At 39.0% G+C, this 21,723-nt stretch overlaps 2 protein-coding genes across 6 annotated transcripts in view; both read right to left on the bottom strand.

Annotated features, from left to right (window-relative positions):
• Positions 1 to 21,473, bottom strand: part of LOC127655912 (histone H2B) — a 42,875-nt gene extending 21,402 nt beyond the window's left edge. For 2 of the 5 annotated variants that reach the window (XM_052143985.1, XM_052143976.1), the window contains exon 1: positions 18,828 to 20,528. In XM_052143985.1, the coding sequence (XP_051999945.1) occupies positions 18,828 to 19,172 (345 nt within the window). In that variant the 5' untranslated portion in view covers positions 19,173 to 20,528. Of the gene's footprint in view, positions 1 to 3,459; positions 3,995 to 4,109; positions 4,506 to 18,827 lie in introns of those variants that run through there. The other 3 variants (XM_052144002.1, XM_052143994.1, XM_052144013.1) reach the window with 3 other exon arrangements.
• LOC127655976 (histone H2B-like) lies at positions 4,654 to 5,549 on the bottom strand. Its single transcript, XM_052144088.1, has one exon. The coding sequence runs from the start codon at positions 5,205 to 5,207 to the stop codon at positions 4,788 to 4,790; it is 420 nt and encodes a 139-aa protein (XP_052000048.1). The 5' UTR covers positions 5,208 to 5,549; the 3' UTR covers positions 4,654 to 4,787.
• Positions 21,474 to 21,723: the final 250 nt, after the last annotated feature.

Consider the following 21,723-nt stretch of genomic DNA (forward strand, 5'->3'; position numbering starts at 1 on the left):
CACACCAATGATGGCAGAGCTGCCATGCAAGGTGCTAGCCTGCCATTGGGAGCAACTTGGGGTTCAGTGTCTTGCCCAAAGACACTTCGGCATGTGGAATCGTGTGGGCCAGGAATCGAACCTGCGATTTGTGTATAACCTGCTCTACCACAGCCCATGGCTACCTAGTCTACACACTGTCCTGGATTACACTCAGTATTACATACTGGGTATACTGGGTCTGCCAAACGCAATAGGATTAATTAAACAATGCTGTACATTTTGTTTGTGTAGTTAATGCATTTAGCCTATTTATGTTTATTTGTTTTCCTGTTGTGATATAAAAAAACTTGAAATGTACTTTTGTTTCTTTTCTTAGGTGATTAAGGCTGAATACATTACATTATGAAAGTAAAAAAAGCTACGAAGCACATTTCTGCAAATTAAAACAAAACTGAGAGGCCTATTATTGTTGAATCTAAAATATGATTATGATTAAGAACCTGCTGAAATGGCATTGTCTCTTATGGTTATTAAAAAAAAACTTGCAGCTATCTTTTTTAGGCAGATAGTTGCAAGTAACGAGATATCCTCACGCTTGACAAATATTTTACACTATGATGCACACAGATGTTATACACACCTAAAACAGGGTTTAGTCAGAACAACTAATTTGAAGAATTAGTTTATAGGTTCACACATACTCAGTGAGCGGTGCGTGAGTAGTACAGTCGTATTGGATGTTCACATTGGCCGAAAATAAAGTTATCTATGGGGTCCTACGCCAAAGTTTTTCTTTAATAAGTTCGGTAACAAGTTATTGCTGCTTCAAGAACAACAGCGGGCAGTCACGTGCACTTCGTCTTTATCAGCACCCTTTTTTGTGATTGGTTAATGTTTCTATACTGTTCACCTATACACACAGAATGGCAAAAGGTCAGTTTATGAATTATTTAATTTACTACGTTATTTTATTGAAAAAAAAAAAAAAGCTGCATCAATGCCATATATATTTGTATTTATTTTTTCTATTTTTTTCTCAGGGAAACAAATACCAGTTCAGCTACAGAGAAGAGGTCCTACAGCGCTGCACTAGTGGCAATCAGGACATTGAGATCACTGCATCAGGGGGTTTCAGTCTGGCTGTAAAAGCATGTGAAAGATTGAAAACGCTCAGAGCACATTTTATGCAATTAAATCAAGATTCGGCCATATGAAATTACAAATTAAAACATGGATTAAATTATACAACTCAGTCATTAAAGTAATTAAATTATATGGATGTGAAATTAGGGAACCAGTCTTAAATGTTCAAAATTGGGATAAACTGCAGTAGAAAAAAAATCTATTGAAATTTATAGACTGTTTTGGGGTACATAGAGACACTTCCAAAACCGGCTACAGGACTGAGTTAAGCTTATATCCCCTAAACATTGAAATACAGAAGAGACAATGCTGAAAGAATGTAACAGAGTAACCTTCAAGTAGAAAAATAAAATAAATAAAACCTTCCGCTGCAACATGCAGCAGTTTGTGTTTATCAAAAATATGAATATTGAGAAGTGTTTAAACTGATTATATAAAACTGAATGGTTTATTATATACTTGCGTTTAGAGTACAAGAACATACAGAAATATAATGTATTAATCTAAATATAAAAGGATGTTTTGAATAGTGCAGTTTCTGTGGATTGCTTAAGCGCTTGCAGTAGAAATGTTTTCATTATTTTAAGATCTTCTCCATCACAGATTAAGGACGTATATTCCTGATATAATTCAGAATACACTACAGCTTTCGATTATGTGGTTTAACTTGATTAACTCTCGTTTTCCCTGTTAACTCCGTGATGCGATCCGCTCTGAACAGCTGGAAGCCCGTCAGATGTAATGCGCTGTCCGGAATGGCTTCACTCAGCCAGGTTTCTGTGAAGCACAGTGCAGCAGAGTTTGAGAAGTCCTTATTAGTACGTGTGAGGAGATGTAGTTCATCAGTTTTGTTGGGAAGAGAGTGGAGATCCGCTAGATGAATGCTCGGCAGTGCTGTTCGAACACCATGCTGATGGAGTTTAACAAGCGCACCGGCTCGTTTCCCTCGCCTGCGTCTCGTAGCGCGTTTAAACAACACATTTGCAGGTCGGAAGATGAACCAGACAGTGATCAGAGTGTCCCAATGATGCACGTGAGACAGCGTGATATGCATCCTTTATTGTTGTGTAGCAGTGATCCAATATATTCCTGTCTCTGGTGGGGCATTTAATGTGCTGTTTGTATTTGGGCAGTTCACGTGTGAGATTTGCTTTGTTAAAGTTCCCAAGAATAATTTTTTATAAATTACTTTGTAAAGAAAAAATACCCTGAATTGGTGGATTTAAAACGTTTCTACAATGTCTATGACTAATGTTTTCATCTGTTTGTGTGTAAGCACAAGTTTTTTGTATGTACAAAGTCAAATCTGTTATATACAGTGCAAGGTAATATAATGCAGAAGAGGTAGGATATGTTAAATAATATAATTGACTAGGCTGTGTATTGCACTTAATTATTGTATAGTTTTGAACTGTTCATGAGATATATAGAAAAATGGAAGTGGCTCGACCAAATAGACGCTATCTTGACCGGCGAGCAATGGGAGGGAGAGTGCCCTGGACTCAGCCACGTCTGGAGTCCACAATGGAGAATGGTATGTTAACTTTATACTCTGCTTGAAAGCTTCACTTTATTTAGTAGACCAGTTACTGGAAAGCATGCTTCTAAAAAAAAACAGGCCAATTTAACTGTTACACTTGTGCAAATCCCCTTGCAACAACTGCTTTACGCAGCACTATGAGCTAGCAGCTAACAGCTAGCGGTCGTGTAATTGTTTATTGTTTTGTGTCTCCTTTAAGATGATTTCACGGCAGTAAAGGCGCAGCTATGAGGATCAGCCTATAATCCCACCCACGTTGAGGCAGCACTAAACAGCAGTGGAAAAGTAAGCTCAGAAAAGCGAGTCAAGTCGAACCGTAAGGTGCTGTGGAAAAGTGGCATTGGGCATACACAGGCATACGTCATATGCCCACTTATCTGTTTTATGATTTTGCGTATGCCCACCTGAAATAAGGGATGATACGTGTGGCCGCCAGAATAACAAGTAGGCTTTTGACAGAACTTTTTCAATCTAATAAATGCACCGTTGAGTGAATTGTCTCTAAACGGGCACAGAGCTGTGGGAGCACAACTGATGGCACTGGCAAGACAGACAGTCCGACTGAGCTGATCCACCAATCAGAATGTACATTTCAGACATAATTGGATATTTGCTAACCAATCAAATTTTCCCTTTTAGTAAGGGGCAGGACATTTCCACCGTCTGGTACACAAGCATCCCTGGAGAAACTATAATTTGCACTGCATATTTATTTCCCTGCTAAATGTAAATATATGTATATACATTTAAATTGAACTTATGCAATTCAACTTTTGAAAATACTGCATGTTATTGCACACCACACTTTTTTTTCTTGTTTTATTGCCTTGTACTGCTGTCTGTGGTGCCCTTTTCACGTGATATCAAATAAGTAAAATTTATATTTAGTAGGAGGGAGTAGAAAAACTATTTCACTCTAAAGAGAAAAGCACATAATAGTACACAAATAAAACATTATATTCATGTAGGCTATATATGGTTAATGTGAACATTACATACATCTTTTCCAAGAGCACTTGACCATACAAATGACATATTTTTTATTGCACTATAGTATGTCTTGGATACTACTATTCTGACGCTAGATAAACTTTGTAATGCAGCACAGCTATTGAGGGAAATGGATGTTTCAGCTCTGCACTTATTCATTTCTGCATCAATCTGACTGAAGTGCTGTGCAACTGGTTCATCGAATGTCCCTCCAAGGAGATCTTCCAATGCTGTTTTCTTGGAAGGAGGTTGTTTCAGCTCAGCTCCTGCTCTGTCTGTCTGGTCAAGAGGCTGCTCTGCTGCAGGGGGGTGGCCACTGGCACCTTCTTTTCCCTCATCCTGCACAGAGGAATAGCAGAAATAAAAAGACTAAGTAAAATCTAAGTACAACATTGACAGGGGTTTCTTCACACAGCACATTGGTGGCCGTTTTGAGTGGCTTTAGAAGCCTCACCATGTCCTCCGCATCATGGATGTCTGAGCCATCCAAAGTATCGATGTCACGGACATTTCGACGAACATCGTTGCTCAGGAGAGTTGCTGTCACAGCCGCTTGCTGTTCGAGATAGTGTTCGATCATACCCAGACTGCTGTTCCAGCACGTAGTGACATCGATGACTAACTTGTGCGCTGGAAGCTCCAGTAGTATCTTTTTGGCTGCGAGCGCAGCTGTGGCTGTGGAGCTTCGGTGAAAGAAGGCAGCAATGCGCCTCACTCTGCCCAACAAACGGCTCACGCGGGGCACACTCAAACCCGCTTGGCTGGCTAAGTTCAAAGTGTGGGCAAAACACCTGACATGGGGGGCCAGCCCAGCCTCTCTGACAGCAACATCCATATTCCTCGCATTGTCCGTGACCACAGCAGTTCCATGGTTGGCCTTTTGAAGCCCCCATTCACTCACAGCTGATTTTAAAACTTCATTACAGCTTTCGATTATGTTGTTTAACTTGATTCATTTTTGTTTGAACAAGGTTAGTACAGGTTTCAGATTGTAATGTTACGCTTGGTTCAAGACATCATGTCCACGTGTTCCGCAATCACTAATATTGTGGGAAATTAAAGAAGCTCTTTAGACGAGTACATGGGTGGCTCTTAAAAGAGCCTTTGGTGTCGCTGCAAGCTTCATCACACTTTACTTGGAGCTGGTGTACCTGGTGACGGCCTTTGTGATCTCAGACACGGCATGTTTGGCCAGTTCACCGGGCAGCAGCAGACACACGGCGGTCTGGATCTCTCTCGAGGTGATGGTGGAGCGCTTGTTGTAGTGAGCGAGACGAGATGACTCACCGGTGATGCGCTCGAAGATGTCGTTGACGAAGGAGTTCATGATTCCCATCGCCTTGGAGGAGATACCGGTGTCAGGATGAACCTGCTTCAGGACTTTGTACACGTAGATAGCGTAACTCTCCTTCCTGGTCCTCTTACGCTTCTTTCCTCCTTTAGCGGCGGTCTTAGTGACGGCCTTCTTGGATCCTTTCTTCGGTGCGGACTTCACTGGTTCAGGCATGATGATCTGTAGAGTAAACTTTACAAATACAGTGTTATATTCCATGGACAGGCACTATTATTTCCTCCTATATGCTAATTGTACAAGGAGACGAGGCGCTTCCTCTGATTGCGTGTCTTCATTGGCCACACCCATTACATGATATCATTGGACAGCTCAAAGTTTGACGGACAGGAAAGAGAGCCAATCAAAGACTTCCTAATATTAGTCCCACCTATCTCTTCCTGTTTGAAAATTACCATCCCCCACATGATGCAGTTTCCTTTGTTTCATTCTCCCACTCATTTTGTTTTGTATTATTAAAAAAAGACATATGAGGTGCTGAAGAAATATAATGGATTGGTTACAGTTTTGCACGATGCTATCCGTAATGTAAGCAATTCGTAAAATGGCGCCGAAGCACATAACGTAGATTTCGGATGAAGTTGTTGATCATAGTAGTGTTTAAAATGTATTCAATTTGCCCGCTTTTGGACTAATATTGTATTTAGATTTCGATTAATTAATATTAGATAGCAGGTGCGAACTGAGCACCAGAAGGCTTTTCCAAAGAATGGGCCGGCCACTGCCACTCACAAAGCCGCGCGGTATGTATTTTAGCAGAGCTGAGTGAGGTGTAACGTTAACAGTGAGTGACTGACAGGACGATGGGATGCGCAAGAGAACTTTTAACAAAACTTGCATTTCTTTGTTTAATATAGGTGAGTTCGTCTTCGTTTTGGTTTTGAATGAGAAACGGAGTATGTAACTCATTTTGCATCATCTTTTTGGTCTGTCTCACCCAAATCCTGTAATATTGCTTTAGAAGGCAGTTAATTAAACTACTATAATCATATAATAATTAGTAATGAATAATAGAATATTAATTTGAGTCACATGGTCTTTTTTATGTTATGCTTTTAGATTGTTGCTGAATTTAGCCGTCTCTTGTCTGCTGACCTTATGAGTTCATTCTATGGGGGCTTAGATGAACTTCTCCCCAGGTTTTTGGAGCTTTACAAAAACATGGACCATGACAGTGTACAGCTTCATAAAATCCTCCAATGGCTTGATGCTGATGTAAGTATTTCTTGTAAACCAATAAGGGTTTTGTGAAATGTTTTGTTTGAACCCACATAATACAACATATGAATATATTTCTTGTGTGTTGTGTGCATACTGACATTTCAGGACTCGAACCAGAACAAGCGAACTGCTGTCCTGCTTGGCTTGCCCCACTTCCTTCGTGAGAACTCCTCCAGTTTTTTGAAGTCTTGTGAGGTGTGTTTATAAAGACAGCCAATACTTGCACATGAGGTTAATTGTGCTCTTTGAAAATTGTCTCTAATACAGAAATGTATTTTAATACTACTGTAGAGATGTCACGATTAATTCGCAACCGGTTGAAAATAGATTAAAATATGTGATGATTCAATTCGGTTGATGTTAAACGAATCACGATTCACGTTTTACACAGCAGGGATAATCAACTGAACCGATTCAAATCAAGTTCAAAGAAACATGCTTGTATTGTATACTCGTCATCACGTTGGAAAGGTCGTGTAAGTACCGCCCCATTGTTTACTAGCGTGGAGAGGGAGGATCGTTCAAATTTTTATTGTATGTTGAATGACATATTTATGTCTTTGTGTGAGTTTATTGTTTAAAATGGTTCTTTCGTGTGCGTATCCTGGATGTTTAATGAATGTTTAATGATGTCACCTGTGACCTTTCCAACGTGATGACATCATGCCCGGCGCGTCGCAGACCAGCAATTGTGGGAAAAGACAAACAATTGTGGTTAAAGTATATACATTTTTTATTTTTTGGGTGAACTAATCCTTTAAGTCAGAGCAAATGGTCTTAAATTCATAGTCATGGAATAAAATTTTGCATACATTGCAAAACATGAATATCTTCCTCAGTATTTTTTTCCGGTTTTCCAAAAAAAGTTCATGTTTAATAATGTTCATGAAATTAAATTTTTATTGGTTTTCTTTATAGCCTACAAAACAAAACCAGAACAAACAATAAATACATAAATACACTGTATACAAAACACAAACAAAATAAAATAAATACGAATTAAATAAATGAATGAATAATTAATATTATTATAGAAATTACACTTTAATGCACAACCGGGTAGGCAAGTCACAATTCAGGCATGGATCTATCATATCCTTTGAAGTAAAAGTGTAAATAAAATTCTCCAACATATATGTGATTTCCATTCACTTTATGCCTCTTTTATGTGCTTTCCAGACCCTGCCCTACAGACAGACTAGCAAGATGTCATCTCAGAAGGTAGGCTTGTCTTGCAAAAAAGGTTTTCAAATTTACAGCATATTGCTGACATGCCAGAAAAAGGGATCGATTTCACAGCAATGTGATAAGTTTATTGTTATAACAAGATGTTTTTCAGCTTATAATGTGGCGTAAAAGATCACTGTATTTGCCTCAAAATGAATGATCTTTAGGTTTTCTACTTAAATTACATGTGTGTACCCATTTGCAGAGAAAAAAAAACACATAGCTGTGTCACACAACTGGATGCCTGCAGAAGCTAGGAAAAGAGAATACAAACGACTATGGCAGAGGGTGCAAAGGAAAATGAGAAATGTGCACATTAACTCAGCTGGTCCTAGTAATGTGCTAGACAGTGAAGCACACAATCCCAGGGACACTATGCCAATCTGTAACCCAGGCCTAAAAAATGCAATGACTGGAGAATCTAATAGTGACAGCGATGAAATGTCGTTTGTCAATACTGACATCAATGCAGTCACATCGCTACAACATACAATGGCAGAAGACACAGAGAATATGGTTCTTGACTATTCCGGTAGTGACATGGATGGAGAGTTTTTTGAGAGTACTGCCAACATTGATATGCCCACTGAAAATTTAGCAGAGGAGTTAAAGAGGTGGATCAATGAATATAATATCAAGCACAACGCTGCAGACAAACTGCATCAAACAATTCTCAGGTTACTATGGCTGTGACAAATGCACCCAAAAAGGCAACTGGGAGGGGCGCATCACGTACCAACAAGTGCATGACCTCACTTTGAGGAATGATGTCTCATTTAGAGAGCAACACCAGCCAGAACATCATCACGAAAATGCTGTGTCCCCTTTCAGCAATCTCCAAATTGACATGATCAAGTCCCTGCTGACTACATGCACCAGTGCTGCCTGGGAGTGATGAGGAAAATGCTCCTACTATGGTCACGGGGCAAGTCGGGGCATCGGCTATCGCCGGCTCAGCTGAGGGAGGTCAATCAGAGGCTAAGGAATTTGAGAAGTGACATACCCCATCTTTTTGCCAGGAAGCCACGCAGTCTGGAGGAATTGGAGAGGTGGAAGAACACTGAATTCAGGCAGTTTATGCTCTACACTGGCAAAGTTGTTCTCCGAGGAATCCTGCCAGAAACTCTGTACAGTCATTTCATGGCCTTTAGTGTGGCTTTGTGTATACTATTGTCTCCACATTTAACATAAACCCACAATGTGTATGCCCATGAGCTCCTTACATATTTTGTAGAACAAGGCCGGCACATACATGGGAAAGATTTCCTAGTGTACAATGTGCACTCACTGCTTCACCTCACTTTTGATGCCACCACATATGGATCATTAGACAAATTCAGTGCCTTTGCGTTTGAGAGCTACCTGCACCAGCTGAAGAAGATGGTTAGATCAGGAAACCATGTTCTAGTCCAAGCAGCAAAACAGCTCCAAGAACGTTCACAGATTCCTATACAAACAAGTGAAGAGAGACCAATACAATTGAAAGATCCTAATAATGTTTACATTGTTAGCCCAACATCCTGCTGTGAAGTTCTGGAGAGGACCAACTCCAGAAAGCTCTTATGTAGAGTCTTCTCGCACTTAACGTCATACCTTTTACGAGCCATGTGACTCAATGATCTATGGAGCCTATGTATGTGGTCCATCAAAGATGGAGATTCTGGACAAGACAAACTTGCAAGGAAGGTCAATGATCCTTGAGGACAGGCATGGCCGCAAAGTTGTCTTTTCTCTCCTTCATGACCTTTATTAAGGAAATATAGTAATATGTACATTAGTATTCTTTTTTCTGTCATTGCTTTAATGTCCTAACTTAGATTTCATATTTATTGGCCCTCTTTTCTAAGGCGTTTATGTTCTTCTGTTTGTAATGTAGGTTGGATTTTACATAGTTATTTTTGAACAAGAAAATGCAATTTGCTGTGGTGCCTGCATTATGGGTAGAGGAGGTGAATGGGGTAAGGGTACATGCACGTGCAGACATACACACACACACACACACACACACACACACACACACACACACACACACACACACACAATTAATACCGTAAAAAAATAAGATGTGATTAACTTTTCCATGAAATGTTTTAGGTTCTGATTGCTACTGGCCCCGTAGAAACGCTGATGCCATGGCAAAGGCCTCCCAAAGGCCAGATAAGGAGCTCTGGAAGCGACATAAAATACGAATACTCTCAGAGACTGGTGAGAAAACTGAATAAATATATAGTCATATGGAGGTACACTGCCTTTACATAGTAAAATGATTACAAAACTAAAAAGACAACACAAATTTACTCTGTCCTTAGACAACTATAAGAGTCAAAAAAGCTGTAGAAAGTTCAAATGTGGACACAGAAGAAGAGGTGCTAAATGTGCGGAACTATATTCATCCTGAATTAATAGGAGAATGTGAGATTCCTACCGAAAAAATGAGAAAAATGTCCACATCCTCTCAAAAGCCATCAAGCCTCCGAGTTGTAAGTAACAGATTTAACTTTTGGTGTCATTTCTTGTGTTGTGTTGATTTGATGGTGGTGTGTCCGGTGTCAATTAGTGAACAGGCAAACTAAGTGCATAGCCAGCTGACGGGAACAGGCTATTTTGTGTGAAATACATACAGATTTCTAATGAAAATCCTATTTTAAAATTTTTTTTAATTCGGTTGGAGTGTCTTATATTGTGTGAGTTGTAGGTTGGTATTTTTTGTCATGTCAAGTTACAATTCCTTGTACTCAACTCCCCTGAACTATGAGTTTATCCCATGCTTTCAATGTCTGTTCTTAGACAAACCACCTACTGACATCACAGTCACTGCTCACGCACCTGAGGAAGATGGCCATCCCTGCCAAATCTTTTAGCTAATAATACTTTCCATGGTATGTATGTTTAATGTTGGTCTTTTATTCATCTGTTAAGATAAATGTTTTTTTTTTTTTTATCTTCAGTAAATTAAGTTTATGGCTGCTTTTTTTATTACTGTCTAATCTCAATCTCTGTTACCTTAAATTATACGTTTATCTCTGTAAAGCTGCTTTGAAACAATCTACATTGTTAAAAGCGCTATATAAATGAAGATGACTTAACTTGACTTACTATCCAAATTAGAGCATAGCTATTGCATCTGGCAACACAGTCATGCCAATGTCTATATTTTATTTCTTGAAGTACCACACATATGCCTGAATACTAAGCAAATAATTAAATGTCAAGATGACCAAACCCCCCCCCCCCCCATCATCATCTCACCCATCTCAATTTTTCAGATTTCCAGCATCTCATCGAGCAATCTGAGCAGCGGTTGCTCCTCGCAATAGAGATAATGTCGACAGATATTTCAAATTCAATTGAGCGTCTGGTCCAGGCTATTCAACAGAATCGTCCTGGTTCGGCAACCATCACAACACCACCACAGGAGACCATTGAGAGGCCCTGCAAAACAGTGCAGGAGCTGCAAGCTTTAATATTAAAACTTGAGGGCCCAGATGGAAAAAAAAAGGATGGTATGTTGATGTAGCACAGGGGTCGGCAACCTTTTTGTCACAAAGTGCCATTTTTAAGTTCAAAATGTAGAACTGTGTGCATGTAGGCTAATTTATCTGAATGAAATACATACACCTTTCGCATTTGCTTGTGTGACAGCGATTAACCCTGCTCCGCGTGCCATTGCAACACTAACATTTGCTTTTTAATATTTATCTTTATATGTTGCATAGATACAGTTTTTGAGCCTGATGGGAGGCAGCAACATTGGAGATGCTGTGAGGAGAATCCTTAGAAAAATAGCTACCAATGAGGCCTGGTCAAATTACAGCCTGAAAGGCCGAAAAGGAAAACTGACCTTCATAGGGACAGCCCTCCACCATATTGTTTTAAGTATGCTTTTCAAAACTTCTCTCTTCTTCTCACTTCATCATGCAACTTTTTAAAGAACAAATGATAAACAGAAAAATGTCTGTACTGTCCGTGTACCTTCGGATAATTTGTTTTCTCGTTTTTGATTTCTAAACAGAAAAAATAAGAAAGGGCCCGGTTCCCCGATAACGCTCACTCTTAGCGCGCTAAGAAGACTCGAAAGATATATCTTACCAAAGTTGTTTATGTTCCTAAGTGTGTTCCCCCAAGTGTCCCTTAGGAAGCTTCTTAACACGCTGCCTCTTACGTTCAGCGTTACAAAGGCGCTGTCCCAAGTGAAGGTGCTGAATTAGTTGGCATCGATTGCTCAGGAATCGATTTTCCACTTCACGCGAAGGTGCATTACGGCGTTAAGAAAGACAAACACGTTCTATGCAAATGAAACATTCCTCAAATTATTCCAGTAACATTTATTTTAACATAGTTTAAGTTATCAGTAAAATATAGACTATTATTTAAATGATCAAATTGTCAGTAATGTGTTCACACAATATGTTGTGACGGGTAGACGAACCGGGTATCCCTAACAACTTAAAATACTCCATAATTTCTGCTCATACAGAAAAGAATAATACATCATTCGCAACTACTTTTATTTAGTTGACATTATTTACTTAGTAGCCTAATTAGTATCCAGCTCTTTACATTAAATTAGTTGAGTTAACATAATTAGTTAATGAACTAATAAAATGATCAAATACAGATTAAATCAAGATAAACCCGTGGGAATGGATTGCGAAAGCGTGGGCACGGTTTATTACTTTGTGGGTACAGATTGCAAAAACCGAAGGCACGGTTTACAAATCTGAGAGCGCAGATTAGGAACTCGTGGGTACGGTTTATTAATCCTTGGGCACGATTTGTTAAACCGAGGGAACAGTTTGAGAATTCGTGAGTACGGTTTATAAACTGAGCGGAATGATTGCAAAACCGTCGCCACGGATTGTTTTTTTTTCTCCCACAGGTGACTTCCCGGGCTCCGTAATTTAGCGTACGAACGTGTCGGGAATCGTGCCATAATGTTAAGAGAGAGGTTAAGGAATAGGTTAAGAACTACTTAGCGATAAGAACGTTTTGGGGAACCGGGCCCTGCTCATTTATCACATCATAGAAAAGTGATTTTACTTTAAACCATTCTGTTCTGTGATGCACTCCCTATTCAAGAGCAAGAATCGCGCGCGGTTCTGTGATGCACATCCCTATACTGATGCCTCAATAACGGCCCATTTCAAATGTTTACTGCTTTCTTCTCTTTATTTGTATGCCAGTAATACTGACCCACTAAAGGCAGAATATATATATTATATTTATAAACCAATAACTGAAATGCCAGACCTACTGTAGGCTACACCATATAGCCTATGCTTATATTTAATTTCACGAAAACACACAAAAAAACTGATCTACCACAGCAATCCCAGAAAGGTTGAATCTGTTATGATAGCAATTTTTGACAAATAACTGAAAACACCATTACTGCGATTTTTGCTTGTGTTATTGTAATAATGAATAATGTTGATTGAAAGAATATTATATATTGGGGGGGTAATTATTGTAGGCTATCACAAGAACCATTTATGAATTAGTTAATTCGTTTTTCCGATTACAAAATCAAGTCGTTATTTTAGTAGCATGAAAAAACAATAGGATTATAAGTTAATATCTTACTTCTACAGTTTTCCTCGTGTGAATTCAGTGAAATCCAGATTGTGTCTGTCTGTCTCTGTCTGAGGTGAGCGACACTCGCATGAACGCGGCAGAAACTCCCGCGAACCAGCAGTTTTTTTTCTTCACTCTTATCTAAACTCATATGATTGGTTATTGCAGATTCGTGTCTTATTGTTTATAATGCTCAACGCTGAAATAAAAAGTAATATTTTGCATGCCATGTATAACTTCACATTTTATTTCAATAGTGATAATCGTCATAGATTTATTTAGATTGTTTTATCCCCCTTGTAGAATATGCATTTTTATCCATTTTGGATGGAGCTGGGCAATTTTGTCTCATATAGCAATTTTATTTCCACATCGCGCCGTTACTATATACCTTCTTACGTGCGACGTTACCAGGTGCTGTCTGTGGCAATGGTGCTGAATCTGTTGATATCGATGGCTCGAAAATCAATTATTCTCTCGTGCAGGGGCTGCTTCGCTGCGTTATGTGAGAAAGCGGTGTTCTTTATAAAAGCACTTCAGAAATAGTTGAAATTGCATTTATTAGTGCTCATGGGATAGGCTATTATATATATATATATATATATATATATATATATATATATATATATATATATATATATATATATATATATATATATAAAAATCAAACTATAATAATAACTATAATAGCGTAGTCTACATATTTTAAAATGTAATCATGTATCACAATAACGTCATAATAATGGCCCATTTCAAATGTTTACGAGCTGCTTTTTTTCCATTTTTGTTCGGTGGAGTGAATTATTGTTCTTGTAAATACTTTCCAGCATAGTCTGAAGCCCTGCATTAGAAACTTTCACATTTATTTTGTTATCTTTTTTTTCTCTTCTAGGTGCTTGTGCCAAACAATTTCCGTAAAACACGGAAAAGGAAATCGATACATGTATAGGGGAAACTCTCAAATATGCACCTCACCGTGCCAAGGTGGTCGCGACACCTGTAAGTTGTTTTATTCAATGAGCTCTCTCTCTCTCTCTCTCTCTCTTCTCTAGAATAACATAACTGCTTTGATTTATCCCTTCACTTATTTACTTAGTACTTATACACCAAAGTGAAGTTAAAAGTAATTAAAAAGTCGTTGAAGTGATTGGTAAATATAATGTTTGATTTTTTTCAGGCAGCGGAAGAACAACTTCGGGCACCTCCTGAGGATGGAGACAGTGACTGACGCGTGCGCGCACACACACACACACTGTATATATTTAATAGTTATTTAATTTAATATATTTAATAGTTATTCTTGTTACTTGTTGTTCAGCATTTACAGAACATAAAATGAATATACATTTTTGTCTTGTTGTTATTGCCGTTTCCTAATTTTATTTACTGTGTTTCATTTAGTTTCTATACGCTTCTGCATGACCACATTAATATTTTTTTTTTATTATTATTTATTTATTTTATTATCCTTTTATTCAGACTCATGGTCCATTCGTACAAATAAAATAAAAATTTACACAACAAAAAGTTACAAATGACTCGTTTTTAAAAGACACTTATACCAGTGTTCCCAAAACTGAGACATGCAGCGTGTGGCACTGTACCTAACATTCACCAGCACCACAACAACTTGATTTACAGAATCATTCAGTCGACAAATGAACCTGAACATCGCTTTTCGCAGGACAGACTGTAGTGTGTCCACTCTGGTGCTCACAAACAACTCACTCGCACAAGTTGATCTGGGCTTTTTTAGTAACATCCTCAGAGCGTCATTGAATGGTACTTGCAATTTCTGAAGACTAGCTTTTTTATAGTTCAGCCACAGATGTGCAGTATACAAAGGCGAACAGTATGCTTTAAATAGGGTCAACTTGACTCCAGCAGTGCAGCAACCAAATTTGCGTACCAGAACATTTGCCCGCACATACAGCATACGGCACTGACGTTTAATGTCATTGTCATCTGTAAGCTGATCTGTAATCAGATGACCAAGATATTTCACTTTACTGCAGATATTAAGAACATTACCTTAAATGTCTGTCTTCTGCGGTTCTGCAGATCATGATAACACTTTTGGAGTCATTGTACTTTACATCATGTTCTTCCCCAAACGCAGAACATATACTAAGAAGATGCTGCAGTCCAGCTGAGCTCGGGCTAAAAATCACAATCATCTGCATACATAAGACGGTTAATCACTGTACTACCGACCATACAGCCAGTTTTACCTCGGTTTAATTTATATGATAAATCATTCATGTAAAAATTGAATAAAATGGGTGATAAGATGCTCCCTTGTCTTACTCCATTACTGATATGAAAGGGTGCCGACATACAGCTATCCCATTTCACTTGCATGGTCTGTTGGGCATACCAATATGATAGGATTCTGACAATGTATTTAGGGACTCCTGCTGCATCCAATTTTTTAAATAATTTCCAATGATTCACCCAGTCGAATGCCTTAGATGCATCTAAAAAACATTTAAAAACAGTTGAGTTTTTTCTCTTATAGTTGCTTAGTAGTTCCTTCAGGACATATATGCACATATCCGTACCATGCTTCGGTTTAAAACCAAATTGATTATCTGCAGAGGTAATTCATTCATTAATCTTCTCAAGGAGAATTAATTCCACAACTTTTGATAATATATTAGCTAAAGCGATGGGTCTATAGCAGGGTTGCCAGATGCCAGCAAGGTTTTCCAGCCCAAAACATCGTCAAAAACCGCGAGAATGCACAAAGAACCGCCCAAATTTGTATTGGCTTGTTTCTCGCTATGGTTTCTCATTTAAACACATGATAATCATTAACGAGTTTTAAAATTACCCATTGGTCCGTGTACTTTGCGTCCATTCGTTTTTCCTTTTTTAACCTGTAATCAAAAATTAACGGTTGTTGTATTTTTAAAACGCAAAGTTGAACACAAAAATTTGAATTTGAACTGCAAATGCTGCAGTTAAAAAAAAAAATATATATATTAGTATAATAAATAAAATAAATATATAATAAATATTTATTTTTCTATAATAAATAAAAAATTAATCTTGATGTATTGTTTATGACTTTTTGCCCCTTTATTAAACATTTAAAATATTCACAAATTAATATGGAAAATGTCGATTTTACTGGTATTTTAAGGCCTAACCAGGAAATTATATTTTTCCCGCAGTGCTGAATGAGAAGAGCCATGTCTCTGGAACAATACAGAGAGGTGATTTAGGCTGTGGGTGATTTTTAGGCTAATAATAATAATGACAATTATTAATGGCGTTTATAAATGAGTTCACTTAAGACAGTAATATGTGTATCATAAAATAATTTATTTTTATATAACTTAACATTTTACAGTTTTTGAAATGTTTTTGTTTTAGGCTTTCTTTTTTATATGTGAAGTTAAATATCTAAGCATTGTAGGCCTATATAAGGAAAATAAGTTTGTGAATATCATTTCACCAGTCTAAAAACGAATAAAGAAGAAAGCAGGTTTTTCATTATTCAATTAGGAGTTAAAAAAGGAAAAAGTAATGGACGCAAAAGTACATCGACCTTAGACTTAGCCTATCCGTGCGTGACGTGAGCTGAAGGGAGGGAGTGTCTGTTGTGAGTTTAGGGGGCACGTCAGCCAGACCTGTAGTGTGTGTGTGTGTGTGTGTGTGAGAGTGAGAGAGAGTAGGCTACTGAACAGCGAGTCGCCGAAAGAAGGATCTGAAGTACCGATGTTTCGGGTACAAAAACCCGCCGAACTGATCCGAAACCAGCCCAAATTTTATCCACCCGCCCAAACCCATTTTTGCCCACAAAAAAGATAGCAAAACCGTCCAATTGGGCAACCCTGGTCTATAGTTGTCTGAGGAACCCACTTTTCCTGCTTTATCCTTAATCACAGGAATCAACATCACAGACATCATTGAGTCTGGAAGAAAGCCATGGATCATGAAGGCAGTAAAGCCTAGTGCAAGAAGTGTATATAGCCTTATGCTTGAATTTTTTAAATGTTCAGCCGAGATAGAATCCAGGTAGAATTAAGTTCCTAATAGCCTTAGAGACCTCATGAAATTTGACTGTATCTACATTGTCAACATTATCTACTTTAAAACATTTAGTCTGTACACAATTAAACAATTTTCTATAATGCATTCGCCAGAGCTCAGCAATAGCATTTGCACCAGGGACTCCATCAACTGAACATGGTAGTGAGGGTTTGCAGTTATTTGTACGTTTCACCTCTTTCCAGAAATCATTATTTGTGTTGTCTAAAAGTTTCTTGGCCATAGCTTCTGCCCTCAGATGCTGCTCATTTTTACTAATGAAACGTATTGCATATTTACATTTTGCATTTGTGCTCTTCTTATATTCAAAAATAGGTCCCTGTCTTGGTTTACCAGCCATTGCCCAAGATCTAGGCCTAGTAGCTTCACGAGCCTCAGCATAGAATTCAGCCACATATGCATTCCAGCCAGGCCGAGTTTTTCCTCCCTTTTTATGCTTAAGAGACTTACTAGCTTCAAGTAAAGCAGAGACAATTGCAGTATACATAGCAGAGATTTCTATGATATGGTCACTGTTTGTGCAATTACCATTTTTGCACATGAGTGCCTCTCTAGGGAGATGTATATTATTCAATAATTGATCAGTATGTTCATAGTACAAAGACATTTCGTCACATGTAAGAGAGGACCAGTCCAAAAAAACATGATTTGAGTTATTTTCACACTTTATAGTTGACGGTATGTACTCAGACCTGATCACCATTTTTACAGGAATGTGATCAGAAGTGGATACATCGTATAAAATGTCCATATGTGCCAGGGATGCGTGAGCATCAGCTGTAGTGAGGCAATGGTCCAGCCAGGACGTGGTGTGCCAGGCCTCACTTAGCTACACACATATATATCAACAGGCAGGAGCTCTCTGCTGGACAGTATTAAATTATTATCGGTACGTAAGTTATTTAAATGTTTAGCAAACACTGACTTGTTGTCTGAGATGTCTGCATTCATATCCCCAACGATAAAGATATTTGAAAAACACTCATTTTGTAAATAGGAACTAATAAAAGCAACCTTATTTACATAATCTTCTTCATTTTGCTGGCATTCATATGGAGTATAAATATTTAAAATAATAAATTCCCTATCACACTGTGTCAGACGTATAGCAATACACCAGTCCACACCAAGCCTAACTACATTAATTGCTGAGTCCAGCTTTTTATTCCACAGAATTGCCACACCTCCTGGAATTCTGCCTCTTTGTATTCCCAAACTGAGGTCAGTGGTAGACTCTCCAGCACCGTGAAAGCTGTCATGATTGAGTTCAGGCCCGTTAAATCCTGCATTGCAAGAAATGTTTCCTGTAGGCACAGAATATCACTGTGCTCCAGCAACTGATCAACAATAAAACGGCAAGCTTTATCCTCAGCACTTTGACCCAAGCGCAGGCCACGGCAATTATATGATAGGACGCGTATATCCATAGCGACATCATACTTTGGCACTCATGCAATTATCAGGCATACTCGTATTGGCAGAAGGTAGAGTAGCCGCTTTAACGTTAGCACCCACGGTTCCAGCTCTCCGTGGTTCATAGTAGCGCCGTACATACGGCCATAGTTCCGGGTTATACATATCACCAACATCTTTGCATTCAGCAGCTATTTTAAATGATGCGTATCTGCTGTTTACAGTAGCAATCCTTTCGCATGATACTTCATGCCCAAGTTTATGCATAAGATGAGCGCACAATACTTCAACATCTACATCAGGTGAAAACCTACTGGCGAAGACACTCACCCTTTTTGTTGTTATCATCTTGATGTCTCTTGCCGCACCAGTGCCCACAACAATTTTTGCTGCCCTCCGTTCCAACACAGATTTGCCAATGCGTACTCCCTGTTGGGACTCCTCTGTGCGCTTCTGTCGCCCCCTTTTTACAACCTGGTTCCACTTGGGTAAACCAGGCGACAGCCTCGTCAACCCAGGGCTAGCTGCTGGCATAATACTCTCCATTGCTTGAAGCACGGGTCTTGGAGCCTCTCCTCGGCGTCTGTCACCTGTTGTTTCAGGCACCTCCGCCGAACCATCCGCGTCACCGACATCCGTATAGTGAGTAATGCGCGTGGTGCTTGCATTCTCCATCCAGCTCACCGGCACATCAAAGCCCGTACCACCGTGGGCAGCGTTCTTCTCACGTCCGCCGCGACTGCACTCAAACCTTCACCTGTTTCAGATTGTCGGTGCGTCACATGTTTCAAGACGGATACATCAGCATGTAGCTGCTCAACTTTCCGAAGAAGGCCACAGACGTCTATGTTGGAAAAAGTCACAGGTGGCAGCTCGTCCAAATAATATGATACAAATTTTGGTATATTGTCCCCACATTCATTAAGGACTTTAAGACAGCTCTTGATATTATTGGCGTCTTTCTGTGCTCCTTTGTGAGAGATATTCCGTTGAGTAGTGGAACAAAGTTCAAACAGCATTTTCTTTGAAGCCTCAATCCAATCTGATCCGAAGTGGTTTGCGGCTAAAAGGACTATTTCATCCTGACTTAAAGTTCTCATTTTTATCGAAAGGAAGTGTAAAAGTTCATCTTCAACTATAACTTTGCCATCAATGGTTTTATATATTTCTGGTTTAAGACGAGCTCTGGCAAACCCAGGAGCACTTGTTGCAGTAACGTCCGCCATCTATTAATTTATAATCTGTTTTTGTTCACACAAAATAAATAAATGACGGATCCCTGCTTTGTATTTTATCTTTGAATGTGTTAAACGTGCATGCTTATTCCTGATAAAGGTTCTGCAAGAACAAGTGTGAAAGATTTTCTGCAGTTACATTCTAGTTTGGTTCCCTCCTTGACAACACTGGGGGCGGTCTTAGAACGTTCTGGGAACATCACATTTCCAAATAAAACATGGTCCCCTAAACGTTCAGAGAACGTCCCGAATGTTGCGTGAAGGTCCGCAAAATAACGTCCTCCGAACCTTTAAAGAACTCCACATCATGACCGTCTCCGAACGTTCCTGGAACGTTACTAGGCGACGTCCTTGACACCAGTGGGGACATTCTGAGAACTTCCTGGGAACGTAACATTTCTAGCTGGGTTACTTGCATTTAAAGTACAAGAACATAATATAATGTATTAATCTAAATATAAAAGAATGTTTTTTAGTATAGGTTTTGAATAGTGCAGTCTCTGTGGATTGCTTAAGCAGAAATGTTTTCCATTATTTTAAGATGTTCTCCATCACAGATTAAGGGAGTATATTCCTGATATCATTCAGAATACACTACAGCTTTCGATTATGTTGTTTAACTTGATTCTTGTTTGTTTGAACTAGGTTAGTACAGGTTTCAGTTTGTAATGTTAGCTTGGTTCAAGAAATCATGTCCACGTGTTCTGCAATCACTAATATTGTGGGAAATTAAAGAAGCTCTTTAGACGAGTACATGGGTGGCTCTTAAAAGAGCCTTTGGTGTCGCTGCAAGCTTCATCACACTTTACTTGGAGCTGGTGTACTTGGTGACGGCCTTTGTGCCCTCAGACACGGCGTGTTTGGCCAGTTCACCGGGCAGCAGCAGCCGCACGGCGGTCTGGATCTCTCTCGAGGTGATGGTGGAGCGCTTGTTGTAGTGAGCGAGACGAGACGACTCACCGGCGATGCGCTCGAAGATGTCGTTGACGAAGGAGTTCATGATTCCCATCGCCTTGGAGGAGATACCGGTGTCAGGATGAACCTGCTTCAGGACTTTGTACACGTAGATAGCGTAACTCTCCTTCCTGGTCCTCTTACGCTTCTTTCCTCCTTTAGCGGCGGTCTTAGTGACGGCCTTCTTAGATCCTTTCTTCGGTGCGGACTTCGCTGGTTCAGGCATGACGATCTGTGCAGTAAACTTCACAAATACAGAGTGTTAAAATCCACGGACAGCCACTATTATTTCCTCCTCTATGCTAATTGTACAAGGAGACGAGGCGCGTCCTCTGATTGCGTGTCTTCATTGGCCACACCCATTACATGATATCATTGGACAGCTCAAAGTTTGACGGACAGGAAAGAGAGCCAATCAAAGACTTCCTAATATTAGTCCCACCTATCTCTTCCTGTTTGAAAATTACCATCCCCCACACGACGCAGTTTCCTTTGTTTCATTCTCCCGCTCATTTTGTTTTGTATTATTAAAAAAAGACATATGAGGTGCTGAAGAAATATATTGATATAAATTCTGAGGTGTTAAAACATGGACAATGATCTTTAGTGAATAAACGATACCCTTATGAAAACTAGCCATGGATTTACTGTAGTAATATTGAATTAACCATAACTAGTAACCAAGTTTTTGGCATTTTAGCAGTAACCATGGTTTTGCTACAGCAATGCTGAAGTATCCACAGTGTAACTTTGGTTTTAGTAGAAGTAGCCATATAATAATAGCTATGCTTAGTTTGGTGGTTTTATATGTTGCTTATAGTTACTATTTTTTAAAAGGTAAACAAAGCAGTCTAATAATGTTCTGCTTATGCCCATACATATAAATAAAAGTTGTATTATTAATACACTAATTGCAGTGTAATTATTAAAAGCCTAAAAAACATAATGTGCATACTTGTTTTCCCGCTCATTTGATTTTATGAAGAGGAAATAAGTGGTTCTTAACGCATAAATAGTTTAAGTATTTTTTCACAAAC

This window comes from Xyrauchen texanus, chromosome 2, assembly GCF_025860055.1.
Source record: "Xyrauchen texanus isolate HMW12.3.18 chromosome 2, RBS_HiC_50CHRs, whole genome shotgun sequence".
NCBI classification, from domain to species: Eukaryota; Metazoa; Chordata; class Actinopteri; order Cypriniformes; family Catostomidae; genus Xyrauchen; species Xyrauchen texanus.

Excerpts from the sequence above, each read along its gene's own strand:
- LOC127655976 (XM_052144088.1), bottom strand. The coding sequence starts at position 5,207 with ATGGAATATAACACTGTATTTGTAAAGTTTACTCTACAGATCATCATG.